This window comes from Aptenodytes patagonicus, chromosome 31, assembly GCF_965638725.1.
Source record: "Aptenodytes patagonicus chromosome 31, bAptPat1.pri.cur, whole genome shotgun sequence".
In the NCBI taxonomy this organism is placed as follows: Eukaryota; Metazoa; Chordata; class Aves; order Sphenisciformes; family Spheniscidae; genus Aptenodytes; species Aptenodytes patagonicus.
The window spans coordinates 304,567-321,890 of record NC_134979.1 but is presented as its reverse complement, the minus strand read 5'-3'; the positions used below and the strand labels follow the sequence as shown (position 1 = coordinate 321,890).

The 17,324-nt window shown below is 61.3% G+C and overlaps 1 protein-coding gene and 1 long non-coding RNA gene across 5 annotated transcripts; both read left to right on the top strand.

Moving 5' to 3' along the window:
* Positions 1 to 184: 184 nt before the first annotated feature.
* LOC143171794 (class I histocompatibility antigen, F10 alpha chain-like) lies at positions 185 to 11,533 on the top strand. Of its 4 annotated transcripts, none has more exons than XM_076360877.1 (9): positions 185 to 252; positions 8,130 to 8,187; positions 8,758 to 9,021; positions 9,811 to 10,083; positions 10,161 to 10,433; positions 10,516 to 10,618; positions 10,772 to 10,804; positions 11,103 to 11,135; positions 11,317 to 11,533. In XM_076360877.1, the coding sequence occupies exons 1-9, from the start codon at positions 205 to 207 to the stop codon at positions 11,339 to 11,341; spliced, it is 1,110 nt and encodes a 369-aa protein (XP_076216992.1). In that variant the 5' UTR covers positions 185 to 204; the 3' UTR covers positions 11,342 to 11,533. The 4 variants fall into 4 exon arrangements, with proteins under 4 accessions (XP_076216992.1, XP_076216991.1, XP_076216993.1 ...); XM_076360876.1 differs by having other exon boundaries at positions 9,811 to 10,089; XM_076360878.1 differs by lacking the exon at positions 10,772 to 10,804 and having other exon boundaries at positions 9,811 to 10,089.
* Positions 7,103 to 7,439, top strand: LOC143171809 (uncharacterized). Its single transcript, XR_012997217.1, has 2 exons — positions 7,103 to 7,199; positions 7,325 to 7,439. It is a non-coding gene; the product is annotated as an uncharacterized LOC143171809 (long non-coding RNA).
* Positions 11,534 to 17,324: the final 5,791 nt, after the last annotated feature.

Below are 17,324 nucleotides of genomic sequence, written 5' to 3'. Positions count from 1 at the left end.
TCCGGCGCTTTCGCTTTCGCTTCTCCCAACCTGCGGAGCCGGGATCTGCCCGGCGCCCGGTGACGTCCGAAGCGGCTCGGGCTGCCATTGGCGGGCGGGAGGCGGCGGCGCCAATCGCGGGGAGGGGCGGGGCTGGAGCCGGGGCTTGGGGCGGGGCGAGGCTCGGAGGATCGATGCGGGAGCGGAGCGGAGCGGAGCGATGTGATGGGGCCGTGCCGGGCGCTGGGCCTGGGCCTGGGCCTGGGCCTGGGCCTGCTGCTGGGTGTCCTTGGCGGGGCGGCGAGCGGTGAGCGCGGGCGGGGACCCGGGACCCCCCTGCACCGCCTTTCCCGGGCACCGGGACCTCCCCGGTCCTCCCTTTCCGACCACCCCGGTCCCCCTCCCCGGGTAGCAGCACCCCCCCTGAGGCCGCCCCCTCCCCGTTCCCCGTTCCCGGGGTCCCGCTGGGCTCTGGACCCTCCTTTCCCGGGAACCGCCCCCCCGCCTTGCCCCGGACCCCCTTCCCGGTCCCCGGCCCCTCCCCCGGGTCTGCTTTCCTTGTCACCGGGACCCCGCTGCACCCCCCCCGTTCCCGGGCACCCCCGGTCCTCCACCCCCCTGACCCCCCTTTCCTTGTCACCGGGACCCCCCGGGCTCCCTTTCCCAGGAACCAGGACCCCTGTCCCGGACGCACCTCGCTCCCCAACATCCCCCCACCAGTCACCTCTCCCCTGAAGCTGTCCCCCCCCCCCGCCCCGATCTGCTCCCCTGGGACCCCCACCCATCCCCGCTGCCCACCCCTGCCCCCTGGGCACCCTCACCCCTGTCGCCCCCCCAAGCCCCCCCGCCCCCGCCCCTCACCGCCACCCGCATCCCTGCAGGGCCCCACTCCTTGCGCTACTTCATTGTTGCGGTGTCGGAGCCCAGCCCGGGGGTGCCGCAGTTCGTAGCCTTCGCAGAGATGGATGGGAACGTCATCTCCCGCTATGACAGCGAGACGGTGAGGATGGTGCCTGTGGCGGACTGGACGGCAGACAACCTGTATCAGCAGTACAGGGACAGCGTGGCCCAGCTATCGCAGCGTGCTCAGCAGAGTAGACAAGTGTACCTGGGCATGCTGCCGGGCCGCTACAACCAGAGCGGTGGTGAGTGGGGGCTGGGCTGGGGCTCCGTGGGACAGGAGAGTTCTTGCCCCCACCCCCCCCCGATCCTGCCCTACCCGATGTCACTGCCCTGGGTTGCGCCGGCCCTTCTCTGTCTGGTGGCATTATCAGAGGGCTCCCAGCCACCCTGTCCCCCAGCCCGAGGGGGTCCCGGGTGCCCTGCCCGAGCCCCACGGTGCTTGGGATCCCTTGTCCCAGAGCCGGGGGGGGGGGCGCTTCTGGCCACCCCAGCCTTTCCCATCCCACCCCGACAGTGCCCAGCACCCCCATCCCAGGACTGGGAGGCTCCTGGCTGCCCCATCCCAGCCTCTCGCTCTCCCTGCAGCTCCTGGCTGCCCTGTCCCAGCCCCCCGCCATCTGCACGGCAGTTGAGACCCCCAGAACCAGAGGGGCTCCCGGGCTCTTGCCCTCCGCATGGTGCTCAGGCCCCCCATCCCAGAGCCAGAGGGGCTTCCCCCACCCCATCTCATCTCCTTGTCCTGCCCTATGGCATTTGGGAGCCCACCCCAGCCCCTCGCTGTCCCAGGGCACCATGGGGCTGGGTGCCAGCCTAGCCACGCCCTGGGTGCAGGGGGTCTGCATCATGGCTTTACATGACCCCCGAGTGCTGTGGGCCCCGGGCAGGACGGGGGGCAGCCCTTGTGCTGGTGCCCGATGCCCCCGGGCTTCACACAGGGCTGGAGTGAGGGGAGCTGCCGGAGGTTCTGTGCTCCACTGAAGGCCCAGGGCTGTGGCAGCCCCCCAGCCCCGTCTCCCTGGTCGTGTTTCAGGGGCTCACACGCTGCAGGAAATGTACGGCTGTGACCTCCTGGAGGGCGGTAGGAGCAGTGGGTTTTATCAGATGGCCTACGATGGGAGGGACTTCATCGCCTTTGACATGGGCACGATGACGTTCACCGCGGCAGACGTGGTGGCAGAAATCACCAAGAGGAAGTGGGAGGACGAGGGTGCGGCTGATCGACGGAAGCAGTACCTGGAGAACATCTGCATCGAGGTGCTGAGGAAGTACGTGAGCTACGGGCAGGCCGCGCTGGAGAGGAAAGGTGAGGGTGAGATGGTGACCCTGGGGACCGGCCAGCATGGGTGTGTGTGCCGGTCCTCACCGCCACCCCCTCCCCAGAGCCCCCCACGGTCCGAGTGTCGGGGAAGGAGGCCCAGGGGATCCTGACCTTGTACTGCCGCGCTTATGGCTTCTACCCACGGCTCATCACCATCAGCTGGCTGAAGAACGGCGAGGTCAGGGACCATGAGACCGAGCGGGGCAGCATCGTGCCCAACAGCGACGGCACCTACTACACCTGGGCCTCCATCGAGGCCCGCCCGGAGGATAAGGACAAGTACCGGTGCCGTGTGGAGCATGCCAGCATGCTCGAGCCCGGCCTCTTCGCGTGGGGTGAGCCCTGTGGCCTTGGGCACGTGGAGCGGTGGGCTGGGGTGGTTCCCCTTCCCCTCCTCACAGTCCTGCCCTCCCTCAGAGCCGGAGTCCAACGTGTTCACCATCGTGCTGGCGGTGGTTGTTGCCATCATGGCTGTCATCATCATGATCGCCCGGTTTGCCTTCTGGAAGTACAAATGGGGTAAAGCACCGGGGCCGGCGAGGCAGAGGGGTGCGGGAGGAAGGCAGGGCCTGGGGGTCCATGAGGGGCTGCAGGCACGAGCCGCTGCCCTCTGGGCAGCCCTGAGCCTGGTGGTGAAGCGCGGTGGATGCTGATGCCTCTTTCTGTCTGCAGAGAAGAAGAAGAAGGGCTACGGCACGGCGTCAAGTGAGTACCAGCAGCAGGTCTGGCTCCAGCCGCTGCCCGGTGCCGGGGCGGTCTCGTGGCTCCGGTTTGCGGCCGCTGCCAGCATTTCCCAATCCCCGTCCTCCCTGTGCTGCCCGTCTTTAAAGCCCTGTAGTGGGGACGTATGGAAGAGGTCGTGTCTCCCCTCTGGTGCTCACGGTGCCATGCTCCTCTCCCAGTGGCTGCAGCGCGGCCGTGGGTCCTGGGCCGGCTCCTGGCACGTGCACCGTGCCCGTAGTGAGCACGGGGCTGGCAGCTCACGGCTGTTTCTCTCTCGCAGGCACGGATGGGCAGTCTGGCGGCTCGGGCACAGGTACGGTGTGGGACCAGGGTGGGGTGGACGGGGCGGCCCCAGCTCTCTGTGCTCCCCCATGGGACCCGCAGCCGGAGCACCACGAGGCTTGCGGGAGGGGGTCACCGAGGCCCCCATAGCAGAGAGTTGGGGAGAGGTCCGTGGCCCTGGGTGACACTGTCTCCTCCTCCCATCCCTGCAGCCATCACCGCCTAACCACTCCATGAGGGACCGGCACGTGGCTGGATGCGGCCCCCTGCCCTCTCACCGGCTGGACGCAGACATGTGCTGGAGGAGGCTGGGAGCTGCCTGCAGAGAGAGCTTGTCACGCTGCGCCTGCCCACCCCCGGCTACGGTGGTGGCTCTTCTGGCTGGGCGAACTCCCTATTTTCCGATGCTTTTAAAATTGAGCACCACAATTATTATTGATTTTTTTTTTTTTTTGGTGGCTTTGTTGGTTTGGGTTTTTTTTTTTTTTTTTTTCAAATTTTGAGATTGTAATGGATTTCTTTTGCATGTGTACATTTCCTGGCGCGCACAATAAATGCTGGTCCCCACCCTGCGGCGGGCTGTGCCTCCTCTCCCAGTGCCTGGGCTGCTCTTGCAGCCTCGGGTCGAGGGCTGTGCTGGTTTTGGCTGGGATAGAGTTGATGTTCCTCATAGCAGCCCAGCACGGTGCGGTGTTTCGGATTTGTGACCAAAACAGCGTTGGTAACACAGCGGTGGATCTGAACAGCGTTGGCAACAGCGTCGAGGTCCCCCCCTGCCCCCCCCACCCCCAGCTGCATAGATGGGGGTTGCACAAGAGGTTGAGAGGGGACACGACCGGGCAGATGACCCAAACTAGCGAGAGATGTTCCAGGCCGTATCATAGCGTACTCGAGGATAAAAAGGGAAAAGAGGGGGTTGAGGGGGATCGGCCAGCTTTTTGTTGGGAAGTGGCTGGTCATCCATATCCCCGCGGCAGGTGGTGAGCTCTGAGGCCAGGCAAATGGGCACTGAGAAGGTCTCCTGCGCTGAGGTCACACACACTGACGCGGAGAAGGTCTCTTGCTCCGAGGCCACGCGGACGGGCGCTGAGAAGGTCTCCTGGTCTGAAGCCGCGCAAACTGGCTCTGCGAAGAAGGTCTCTCGCTCTGAAGCCACACGAGCAGGCGCTGAGGGGAAAGTCTCCTGCTCTGAGGCCATGTAGACGGGCGCCGAGACGAACGTCTCCTGGTTTGAGGTGACACAAACGGTCACTGCGACTAAACCAGGGACTCGCCTCTGAGCTCTAGTAGTTACTCTTGCAGTCAAGGAGCCACAGTGGAAGTGCACACAGTGGACTCTTCCCCTGAGGGGGCAGAGGCAGAAACGACGTGGTCCCTATCCCTGAGCGGGCTGCGAGACACAGGGAGCGATTTTGTCCATCAGGCAGGTGAAGACGTTTGCTCCCTGGTTGCTCCCATGCTGGGGTGGTGGGGCTGACAGGCTGGAACTAGAAGGTAGGGAAGCCCAGCAGCTGGGATCCATTGCTAGGGACTGAGGGATTGATGGATCGGAAGAGGGGCAGCCACCCACAGCCTCTGGAGGTGGCTCTTGTTGAGCGTGAAGGCAAAGTATCCTCTCGCGGAAGATCCTGTAACCCAGCGAGGTGAGTGGTCTACCAGCGAGGGAAGGTATCCAGTACCTGAGAGCATTCGTGGCGGTCTACAGTGATGCGGACAATAATCGGGTCCCCAAATATCGGGATGGCATCCAGCGCATACAGTCCGTGTGGCGGATGTTTGCACGGAGCACACCGACGTGCGGCACCAACCCAGCCGTGGTGGACTGGGCAGACGTTGAGGTGCCAACTGGCCATGGCGTGGTCTGCCAGCTCCAGCGATTCAAGGAGAACTTCTGTTCCCCCTTCCCACCATGGGGCTTTGTCTCCGCTGTGGACAGACCGTTCCCCAAAGTCCGGCCGCTCGAAGAGAAGGCGGAGAATCTCCCTCCTTGCGCCTACAGGGCAGCATCTCAGCTACCAGGAGCCTGCTCAACGCAACGGGGACTGTGGGCGCACGCCATGTGCCGCCTGGTGGGGTTCTGTCTGCGTGACCATGGGGAGGACACGAGGAAGTGGGGCGGTGCACCTACCTCGCTCCTGGAAGCCCACGTACGAGAATTGTGGGGAAAAAACAGCGGCGAAAAGGGATGACCCAGGCAGATTGCTGCTGCAGTTGCTGTCGAGCAATTCCGCAGGGCTGAGGACACATAGAATCATTTGAGTTGGAAGGGACCTCTAAAGGTCATCTAGTCCAACCCCCCTGCCATGGGCAGGGACATCTTCAACTAGATCAGGTCACTCAGAGCCCCGTCCAACCTGACCTGGAATGTTTCCGGGGATGGGGCATCCACCACCTCTCTGGGCAACCTGGGCCAGTGTTTCACCACCCTCAGCGTAAAAAATTTCTTCCTTCCATCTAGTCTAAATCTCCCCCCCTTTAGTTCAAAGCCATTCCCCCTTGTCCTGTCGCAACAGGCCCTGCTGAAAAGTCTGCTGCCATCTTTTTTAGAAGCCCCCTTTAAGTACTGACAGGCTGCAAGAAGGTCTCCCCGAAGCCTTCTCTTCTCTAGGCTGAACAACCCCAACGCTCTCAGCCTTTCTCCATAGCAGAGCTGTTCCATCCCCCTGAGCATTTTCGTGACCCTCCTCTGGACCCGCTCCAACAGGTCCGTGTCTTTCTTATGCTGAGGGCTCCAGAGCTGGACGCAGTGCTGCAGGGGGGGTCTCACCAGAGCAGAGCAGAGGGGCAGAATCCCCTCTCTCGACCTGCTGGCCACGCTGCTTTGGATGGAGCCCAGGATACGATTGGCCTTCTGGGCTGCGAGCGCCCATTGCTGGCTCATGTCCAGCTTTTCACCCACCAGTACCCCAAGTCCTTCTCGGCAGGGCTGCTCTCAATCCCTTCATCCCCCAGCCCGTATCAATACTGGGGGTTGCCCCGACCCAGGTGCAGGACCTTGCACTTGGCCTTGTGAAACCTCATGGGGTTCACACGGGCCCACTTCTGGAGCTTGTCCAGGTCCCTCTGGATGGCATCCCATCCCTCTGGTGTGTCGACCGCACCACTCAGCTTGGTGTCATCTGCAAACTTGCTGAGGGTGCCCTCAATCCCACTGTCTATGGCATTGATGAAGATATTGAACAGCACCGGTCCCAATACGGACCCCTGCGGGACGCCACTCATCACCAATCTCCATCTGGACATTGAGCCGTTGACCACTACCCTCTGGACGTGACCATCTGACCAATTCCTCACCCACCGGACAGTCCACCCATCAAATCCGTACCTCTCCAGTTTAGGGAGAAGGCTGTTGTGGGGGACATCATGTACCCGGGCACGAGTGACAATGCGCACCGGGCACGTGAGATGCCGGGCAGGAGCACTGCCAGGCATGAGTGATGCCGGGCACGAGGGACAGCGGGCACAGGCACTGCTGGTCACAGGCAATGCCTGGTGAAAGAGATGCCGTCCATAAGGGACAGTGGGCACAAGCGTTGCCGGGCACAAGTGATGCTGGGCACGAGGGACACTGGGCACAGACAGTGCTGGGCACAAGTGATTCTGGGCTCAAGGGACAGGGTGCACAGGCAGGGCCGGGCATGAGGGACACCGGGCACAAGGAGTGCCGGGCACAAGCGATGCCAGGCGGGAGGGACACTGGGCACAATGATACTGAATATAAAGAAATACTACGGAGACATACGGTTCCCTTTGTCGAAACAAAGGAGCTAAATGCTCCGTGGATAGACAGACTGGACATTCCGTAGGGAAAAGGAAGCCTTGAGCCTCTGTGCACAGGGCTGGAACAGATGAGGAGGTTCTGCTGAAATCAGCGAGTTAGTGCAGCTGGGCCAAAGGACAAACTGTGCAGGCGAAAAGACTGAGCTCAACTAGCGGACGCGGTGAGGAAGACTATGGATGACCACCAGAGGACCCTGGAAGACCACCAATGAACGTAAGAGCGCATGTCTCAAAGACTTTTACATGCGTTAACGAGTTCCAGGAAATAACATGAATATGCTAATCATTTCTCGGAAACCTAATGAATATGTATATTCTGATTGTACATAACTCCCACAGCTGAGCAGCTCGGGGCGCACACGGGGCAGAGCGCACAGATCCCCTGTGCGCCCGGCGCCGCAATAAAGAATGCCTGCTCTCTGAAACTCCAAATTGAGTCTTAGAAAGAGTTTTTCATCTGCCGACTTAGGGTAACACAAGGGGTGCCGGGCACAAGGGACACTGGGCGTGCGGGACACCTCCCACAAGCCCCGGGGGGTGCCCACACTCCCCGGCATTATTTTACCGTTTTCCCAGGTCTTTCACCCATAAGGCCCCAGGGCGGCAGAGCCGGAGTGGGGGGGTGGGGAGAGCCGTGGGGTGCCGGACACCTGGGTCCTCCCCGCGGGGTGGGCAGGACGCCGGGGTCCCGGGGTGCCCCGGGGGAAGGGGACAAGACCGGGGCCGGGGGGGGGACCGGCCTGGGGCGGGACTTGGGCCCTGAGGAGGGGGCCGGGGGGGCTGAGGGCTGAGCTGCCCCGTGGGGGGTCCCAGCCCGGGGGTCCCGGGGGGCTGCGGGGTCCCGGGGGGGTCCCGGGGGGGACCCGGGGGGGTCCCGGGGGTCGCTGTCCCCGCCCCGCCCCGCGCTGCCTCCGGCGCTTTCGCTTTCGCTTCTCCCAACCTGCGGAGCCGGGATCTGCCCGGCGCCCGGTGACGTCCGAAGCGGCTCGGGCTGCCATTGGCGGGCGGGAGGCGGCGGCGCCAATCGCGGGGAGGGGCGGGGCTGGAGCCGGGGCTTGGGGCGGGGCGAGGCTTGGAGGATCGATGCGGGAGCGGAGCGGAGCGGAGCGATGTGATGGGGCCGTGCCGGGCGCTGGGCCTGGGCCTGGGCCTGGGCCTGGGCCTGGGTCTGCTGCTGGGGGTCCTTGGCGGGGCGGCGAGCGGTGAGCGCGGGCGGGGACCCGGGACCCCCCTGCACCGCCTTTCCCGGGCACCGGGACCTCCCCGGTCCTCCCTTTCCGACCACCCCGGTCCCCCTCCCCGGGTAGCAGCACCCCCCCTGAGGCCGCCCCCTCCCCGTTCCCCGTTCCCGGGGTCCCGCTGGGCTCTGGACCCTCCTTTCCCGGGAACCGCCCCCCCGCCTTGCCCCGGACCCCCTTCCCGGTCCCCGGCCCCTCCCCCGGGTCTGCTTTCCTTGTCACCGGGACCCCGCTGCACCCCCCCCGTTCCCGGGCACCCCCGGTCCCCCACCCCCCTGACCCCCCTTTCCTTGTCACCGGGACCCCCCGGGCTCCCTTTCCCAGGAACCAGGACCCCTGTCCCGGACGCACCTCGCTCCCCAACATCCCCCCACCAGTCACCTCTCCCCTGAAGCTGCCCCCCCCGCCCCGATCTGCTCCCCTGGGACCCCCACCCAGCCCCGCTGCTCACCCCCGCACCCTGGGCACCCTCACCCCTGTCGCCCCCCCAAGCCCCCCCGCCCCCGCCCCTCACCGCCACCCGCATCCCTGCAGGGCCCCACTCCTTGCGCTACTTCATTGTTGCGGTGTCGGAGCCCAGCCCGGGGGTGCCGCAGTTCGTAGCCTTCGCAGAGATGGATGGGAACGTCATCTCCCGCTATGACAGCGAGACGGTGAGGATGGTGCCTGTGGCGGACTGGATGGCAGACAACCTGTATCAGCAGTACAGGGACAGCGTGGCCCAGCTATCGCAGCGTGCTCAGCAGAGTAGACAAGTGTACCTGGGCATGCTGCCGGGCCGCTACAACCAGAGCGGTGGTGAGTGGGGGCTGGGCTGGGGCTCCGTGGGACAGGAGAGTTCTTGCCCCCACCCCCCCCCCGATCCTGCCCTACCCGATGTCACTGCCCTGGGTTGCGCCGGCCCTTCCCTGTCTGGTGGCATTATCAGAGGGCTCCCAGCCACCCTGTCCCCCAGCCCGAGGGGGTCCCGGGTGCCCTGCCCGAGCCCCACGGTGCTTGGGATCCCTTGTCCCAGAGCCGGGGGGGGGGGCGCTTCTGGCCACCCCAGCGCATCCCATCCCACCCCCACAGTGCCCAGCACCCCCATCCCAGGACTGGGAGGCTCCTGGCTGCCCCATCCCAGCCTCTCGCTCTCCCTGCAGCTCCTGGCTGCCCTGTCCCAGCCCCCCGCCATCTGCACGGCAGTTGAGACCCCCAGAACCAGAGGGGCTCCCGGGCTCTTGCCCTCCGCATGGTGCTCAGGCCCCCCATCCCAGAGCCAGAGGGGCTTCCCCCACCCCATCCCATCTCCTTGTCCTGCCCTATGGCATTTGGGAGCCCACCCCAGCCCCTCGCTGTCCCAGGGCACCATGGGGCTGGGTGCCAGCCTAGCCACGCCCTGGGTGCAGGGGGTCTGCATCATGGCTTTACATGACCCCCAAGTGCTGTGGGCTCTGGGCAGGACGGGGGGCAGCCCTCGTGCTGGTGCCCGATGCCCCCGGGCTTCACACAGGGCTGGAGTGAGGGGAGCTGCCGGAGGTTCTGTGCTCCACTGAAGGCCCAGGGCTGTGGCAGCCCCCCAGCCCCGTCTCCCTGGTCGTGTTTCAGGGGCTCACACGCTGCAGGAAATGTACGGCTGTGACCTCCTGGAGGGCGGTAGGAGCAGTGGGTTTTATCAGATGGCCTACGATGGGAGGGACTTCATCGCCTTTGACATGGGCACGATGACGTTCACCGCGGCAGACGTGGTGGCAGAAATCACCAAGAGGAAGTGGGAGGACGAGGGTGAGGCTGATCGACGGAAGCAGCGCCTGGAGAACATCTGCATCGAGGTGCTGAGGAAGTACGTGAGCTACGGGCAGGCCGCGCTGGAGAGGAAAGGTGAGGGTGAGATGGTGACCCTGGGGACCGGCCAGCATGGGTGTGTGTGCCGGTCCTCACCGCCACCCCCTCCCCAGAGCCCCCCACGGTCCGAGTGTCGGGGAAGGAGGCCCAGGGGATCCTGACCTTGTACTGCCGCGCTTATGGCTTCTACCCACGGCTCATCACCATCAGCTGGCTGAAGAACGGCGAGGTCAGGGACCATGAGACCGAGCGGGGCAGCATCGTGCCCAACAGCGATGGCACCTACTACACCTGGGCCTCCATCGAGGCCCGCTCGGAGGATAAGGACAAGTACCGGTGCCGTGTGGAGCATGCCAGCATGCTCGAGCCCGGCCTCTTCGCGTGGGGTGAGCCCTGTGGCCTTGGGCACGTGGAGCGGTGGGCTGGGGTGGTTCCCCTTCCCCTCCTCACAGTCCTGCCCTCTCTCAGAGCCGGAGTCCAACGTGTTCACCATCGTGCTGGCGGTGGTTGTTGCCATCGTGGCTGTCATCATCATCATCGCCGGGTTTGCCTTCTGGAAGTACAAAATGGGGTAAAGCACCGGGGCTGGCGAGGCAGAGGGGTGCGGGAGGAAGGCAGGGCCTGGGGGGCCATGAGGGGCTGCAGGCACGAGCCGCTGCCCTCTGGGCAGCCCTGACCCTGGCGGTGAAGCGCGGTGGATGCTGATGCCTCTTTCTCTCTACAAAGAAGAAGAAGAAGGGCTACGGCATGGCGTCAAGTGAGTACCGGCGGCAGGTCTGGTTCCAGCCGCTGCCCGGTGCCGGGGCGGTCTCGTGGCTCTGGTTTGTGGCCGCTGCCAGCATTTCCCAATCCCCGTCCTCCCTGTGCTGCCCGTCTTTAAAGCCCTGTAGTGGGGACGTATGGAAGAAGTCGTGTCTCCCCTCTGGTGCTCACGGTGCCATGCTCCTCTCCCAGTGGCTGCAGCGCGGCCGTGGGTCCTGGGCCGGCTCCTGGCACGTGCACCGTGCCCGTAGTGAGCACGAGGCTGGCAGCTCACGGCTGTTTCTCTCTCGCAGGCACGGATGGGGAGTCTGGCGGCTCGGGCACAGGTATGGTGTGGGACCAGGGTGGGGTGGACGGGGCGGCCCCAGCTCTCTGTGCTTCCCCGTGGGACCCGCAGCCGGAGCACCACGAGGCTTGCGGGAGGGGGTCACCGAGGCCCCCAGAGCAGAGAGTTGGGGAGAGGTCCGTGGCCCTGGGTGACACTGTCTCCTCCTCCCATCCCTGCAGCCATCACCGCCTAACCACTCCATGAGGGACCGGCACGTGGCTGGATGCGGCCCCCTGCCCTCTCACCGGCTGGACGCAGACATGTGCTGGAGGAGGCTGGGAGCTGCCTGCAGAGAGAGCTTGTCACGCTGCGCCTGCCCACCCCCGGCTACGGTGGTGGCTCTTCTGGCTGGGCGAACTCCCTATTTTCCGATGCTTTTAAAATTGAGCACCACAATTATTATTGATTTTTTTTTTTTTTTTGGTGGTTTTGTTGGTTTGGGGTTTTTTGGTTTTTTTTTCAAATTTTGAGGTTGTAATGGATTTCTTTTGCATGTGTACATTTCCTGGCGCGCACAATCAATGCTGGTCCCCACCCTGCGGCGGGCTGTGCCTCCTCTCCCCGTGCCTGGGCTGCTCTTGCAGCCTCGGGTCGAGGGCTGTGCTGGTTTTGGCTGGGATAGAGTTGATGTTCCTCATAGCAGCCCAGCACGGTGCGGTGTTTCGGATTTGTGACCAAAACAGCGTTGGTAACACAGCGGTGGATCTGAACAGCGTTGGCAACAGCGTCGAGGTCCCCCCCTGCCCCCCCCACCCCCAGCTGCATAGATGGGGGTTGCACAAGAGGTTGAGAGGGGACATGACCGGGCAGATGACCCAAACTAGCGAGAGATGTTCCAGGCCGTATCATAGCGTACTCGAGGATAAAAAGGGAAAAGAGGGGGTTGAGGGGGATCGGCCAGCTTTTTGTTGGGAAGTGGCTGGTCATCCATATCCCCGCGGCAGGTGGTGAGCTCTGAGGCCAGGCAAATGGGCACTGAGAAGGTCTCCTGCGCTGAGGTCACACACACTGACGCGGAGAAGGTCTCTTGCTCCGAGGCCCCACGGACGGGCGCTGAGAAGGTCTCCTGGTCTGAAGCCGCGCAAACTGGCTCTGCGAAGAAGGTCTCTCGCTCTGAAGCCACACGAGCAGGCGCTGAGGGGAAAGTCTCCTGCTCTGAGGCCATGTAGACGGGCGCCGAGACGAACGTCTCCTGGTTTGAGGTGACACAAACGGTCACTGCGACTAAACCAGGGACTCGCCTCTGAGCTCTAGTAGTTACTCTTGCAGTCAAGGAGCCACAGTGGAAGTGCACACAGTGGACTCTTCCCCTGAGGGGGCAGAGGCAGAAACGACGTGGTCCCTATCCCTGAGCGGGCTGCGAGACACAGGGAGCGATTTTGTCCATCAGGCAGGTGAAGACAACTTCCTGACACAGCTGGTAAGTGAGCCTACCAGGGGAGGTGCCTCGCTCGACCTGCTGTTTACAAACAGAGAAGGACTGGTGGGAGATGTGGTGGTCAGAGGCCGTCTTGGGCTTAGCGACCATGAAATGATAGAATTCTCGCTTCTTGGTGAAGTAAGGAGGGGGGGCAGCAAAACCGCAACCATGGACTTCCGGAGGGGGGACTTTGGCCTGTTCAGGACGTTGGTTGAGAGAGTCCCTTGGGAGACGGTCCTGAAGGGCAAAGGGGTCCAGGAAGGCTGGACGATCTTCAAGAAGGAAGTCTTAAAGGCACAGGAGCAGGCTGTCCCTGTACGCCGTAAGAAGAACGGGCGGGGAAGACGACCGGCCTGGCTGAACGGGGAGCTCTTGCTGGGACTCAGGAAAAAAAGGAGAGTTTACCGCTTGTGGAAGAAGGGGCAGGCGACTCAAGAAGAGTACAGGGATCTCGTTAGGTCGTGCAGAGAAGAAATGAGAAAGGCAAAAGCCCAGCTAGAACGCAATCTGGCCGCTGTCGTTAAAGACAACAAAAAAAGTTTTTACAAATATATTAATGACAAGAAGAGAGCCAAGGAGAATCTCCATCCTTTATTGGATGTGGGGGGGAACATTGTCACCGAGGATGAGGAACAGGAGGAGGTACTCAATGCCTTCTTTGCCTCAGTCTTTAACAGGCAGACCAGTTATCCTCAGGGTACTCGGCCCCCCGAGCTGGAAGACAGGGATGGCGAGCAGGATGAACCCCCCGTAATCCAAGAGGAAGCAGTCAATGACCTGCTACGCCACCTGGACGCCCACAAGTCTATGGGGCCGGATGGGATCCACCCAAGAGTGCTGAGGGAGCTGGCGGAAGTGCTCACCAAGCCGCTTTCCATCATTTATCAGCGGTCCTGGTTAACGGGGGAGGTCCCGGACGACTGGAGGCTTGCCAATGTGACACCCATCCACAAGAAGGGCTGGAAGGAGGATCCGGGAACCACAGGCCTGTCAGCCTGACCTTGGTGCCGGGGAAGATGATGGAGCGGTTCATCTTGAGGGCGCTCACAAGGCATGTGCAGGACAACCAGGGGATCAGGCCCAGCCAGCACGGGTTCATGAAAGGCAGGTCCTGCTTGACCAACCTGATCTCCTTCTATGACCAGGTGACCCGCCTAGTGGATGAGGGAAAGGCTGTGGATGTGGTCTACCTGGACTTCAGCAAGGCCTTTGACACTGTCTCCCACAGCATTCTCCTAGAGAAGCTGGCGGCTCACGGCTTAGACAGGTGTACTCTGCGCTGGGACAAAAACTGGCTGGACGGCCGGGCCCAGAGAGTTGTGGTGAATGGAGTTACATCCAGTTGGCAGCCGGTCACGAGCGGTGTTCCCCAGGGCTCAGTTTTGGGGCCGGTCTTGTTTAATATCTTTATCGATGATCTGGATGAGGGGATCGAGTGCACCCTCAGTAAGTTTGCAGACGACACCAAGTTGGGCGGGAGTGTTGATCTGCTCGAGGGTAGGAAGGCTCTGCAGAGGGACCTGGACAGGCTGGATCCATGGGCCGAGGCCAACTGTATGAGGTTCAACAAGGCCAAGTGCTGGGTCCTGCACTTCGGCCACAACAACCCCATGCAGCGCTACAGGCTTGGGGAAGAGTGTCTGGAAAGCTGCCCAGCAGAGAAGGACCTGGGGGTGTTGGTCGACAGCCGGCTGAACATGAGCCGGCAGTGTGCCCAGGCGGCCAAGAAGGCCAATGGCATCCTGGCCTGTATCAGCAATAGTGTGGCCAGCAGGAGTAGGGAAGTGATCGTGCCCCTGTACTCGGCACTGGTGAGGCCGCACCTCGAATACTGTGTTCAGTTTTGGGCCCCTCACCACAAGAAGGACGTCGAGGTGCTGGAGCGTGTCCAGAGAAGGGCAACAAGGCTGGTGAGGGGTCTGGAGAACAAGTCTTATGAGGAGCGGCTGAGGGAACTGGGGTTGTTTAGCCTGGAGAAAAGGAGGCTGAGAGGAGACCTCATCGCTCTCTACAACTACCTGAAAGGAGGTTGTAGCGAGGTGGGTGTCGGTCTCTTCTCCCAAGTAACAAGCGATAGGACGAGAGGAAACGGCCTCAAGTTGTGCCAGGGGAGGTTTAGATTGGATGTGAGGAAAAATTTCTTTACTGAAAGAGTGGTGAAACATTGGACCAGGCTGCCCAGGGAAGTGGTGGAGTCCCCATCCCTGGAGGTATTTAAAAGACGTGTAGATGAGGCACTTAGGGACATGGTTTAGTGGGCATGGTGGTGTTGGGTTGACGGTTGGACTCGATGATCTTAGAGGTCTTTTCCAACCTCAATGATTCTATGATTCTATGATTCTAAGACGTTTGCTCCCTGGTTGCTCCCATGCTGGGGTGGTGGGGCTGACAGGCTGGAACTAGAAGGTAGGGAAGCCCAGCAGCTGGGATCCATTGCTAGGGACTGAGGGATTGATGGATCGGAAGAGGGGCAGCCACCCACAGCCTCTGGAGGTGGCTCTTGTTGAGCGTGAAGGCAAAGTATCCTCTCGCGGAAGATCCTGTAACCCAGCGAGGTGAGTGGTCTACCAGCGAGGGAAGGTATCCAGTACCTGAGAGCATTCGTGGCGGTCTACAGTGACGCGGACAATAATCGGGCCCATATCGAGCATGCAGCGAAGCTGCTTCTAAAAGGGAGCCAGAGGAAGAAGTGGATGAGGCAGACTACCCTGGAGAAGGGCCATCAGAAGAACAGGAGGAAGAGGGCCAGCAACTGCTTGGGGAGGAAGAAGAGGAAGAACTCATAAACGAGGCAGTGACCACCCGATCTCTATCCCTGAGTGAGCTGCGAGATACACAAAAAGATTTCAGCCGTCGTCCAGGTGAGCATATTGTCACATGGCTGCTCCGATGCTGGGATAATGGGGCCAGTAGCCTCGAATTTGAGGGTAGGGAAGCCAAGCAGCTGGGATCCCTTTCTAGGGAAGGGGGCATTGACAAAGCGATTGGAAAAGGGACACGAGTCCTCAGCCTTTGGAGGTGACTCTTGTCAAGCGTGAAGGAAAGGTATCCCTTTAAGGAAGATGTCATATGTCGCCCAAGCAAGTGGGCCACCATGGAGAAGGGTATCCAGTTTCTGAGAGAATTAGCTGTGCTGGAGGTGATTTATGATGACCTGAACAATGAACAACTCTCCAAAGATCCAGACGAAGTCAAGTGCACACGACCCATGTGGCGGAAGTTTATAAGGAGCTCACCATCGTCATACGCCAATTCATTGGCAGTGATAACCTGGAAAGATGGAGAGGAACAAACGGATGAATTGGTTGGCCAACTCCGACAATACAAAGAAAGTCTTTCTTCCTCCCTCGTCTCGGCTGTGGAGAAACTGTCCCGGGAGATCCAGCAACTCAGAGAGGATAGGTCCTACTCCTCACCTATACGGACCAGTATCTCGGCTATTAGGAGTCAGCGTTCTTTTGCTCAAGAGAGAGAATATAAAGGGTACACACCACGGGGCACCCTATGGTTTTATCTGCGTGACCACGGAGAGGACATGAAGAAGTGGGATGGAAAACCTACCTCAGCCCTAGGGGCACGGGTACGTGAGTTACAAGGAAAAACAATCACAAAAGGGGTTCTTCCAGGAAAATTGCTGCTCCAGTTTCCAGCGGGCAGTTCCCGAAGTTCCAGAAGTGATCATGGATTGGCCAGAAGGCAAAGATTTTGGAATATCGCCAGAGGAGAAGGTGACCCGTGCTGAGGAGGCCCCAGTGTATAATGAACTACCAGAAAATGAGAAGCAATATGCCCTGTTCACTGATGGGTCCTGTCGTCTTGTGGGAAAGCATCGGAGGTGGAAAGCTGCTGTATGGAGTCCTATGCGACAAGTTGTAGAAACTGCTGAAGGAGAAGGTGAATCGAGCCAATTTGCAGAAGTAAAGGCCATCCAGCTGGCTTTAGACATTGCTGACCGAGAAAAGTGGCCGGTGCTCTATCTCTATACTGACTCGTGGATGGTGGCAAAGGCCCTGTGGGGGTGGTTGCAGCAATGGAAGCAGAGCAACTGGCAGCGCAGAGGCAAACCCATCTGGGCTGCCGCATTGTGGCAAGGTATTGCTGCCCGGGTGGAGAACCTGGTTGTAAAAGTCCGTCACGTAGATGCTCACGTACCCAAGAGTCGGGCCACTGAAGAACATCAAAACAACCAGCAGGTGGATCAGGCTGCTAAGATTGAAGTGGCTCAGGTGGATCTGGACTGGCAACATAAGGGTGAATTATTTCTAGCTCGGTGGGCCCATGACACCTCAGGTCACCAAGGAAGAGATGCAACATACAGATGGGCTCGTGATCGAGGGGTGGACTTGACCATGGAGGCTATTGCTCAGGTTATCCATGAATGCGAAACATGTGCTGCAATCAAGCAAGCCAAGCGGTTAAAGCCTCTTTGGTATGGAGGACGATGGTTGAAATATAAATATGGGGAGGCCTGGCAGATCGATTATATCACACTCCCACAAACCCGCCAAGGCAAGCGCCACGTGCTTACAATGGTGGAGGCAACCACCGGATGGCTGGAAACATATCCTGTGCCCCATGCCACTGCCCGGAACACTATCCTGGGCCTTGAAAAGCAAGTCCTATGGCGACATGGCACCCCAGAAAGAATTGAGTCAGACAACGGGACTCATTTCCGAAACAACCTCATAGACACCCGAGCCAAAGAGCACGGCATTGAGTGGGTGTATCACATCCCCTGTCATGCATCAGCCTCCGGGAAAATTGAAC

Coding starts and splice junctions, on each gene's coding strand:
- LOC143171794 (XM_076360876.1), top strand. CDS start 205: ATGGGGCCGTGCCGGGCGCTGGGCCTGGGCCTGGGCCTGGGCCTGGGC. Junction 9,022..9,810: donor CCGCTACAACCAGAGCGGTG/GTGAGTGGGGGC, acceptor GTCGTGTTTCAG/GGGCTCACACGCTGCAGGAA. Junction 10,805..11,102: donor GGGCTACGGCATGGCGTCAA/GTGAGTACCGGC, acceptor TCTCTCTCGCAG/GCACGGATGGGGAGTCTGGC.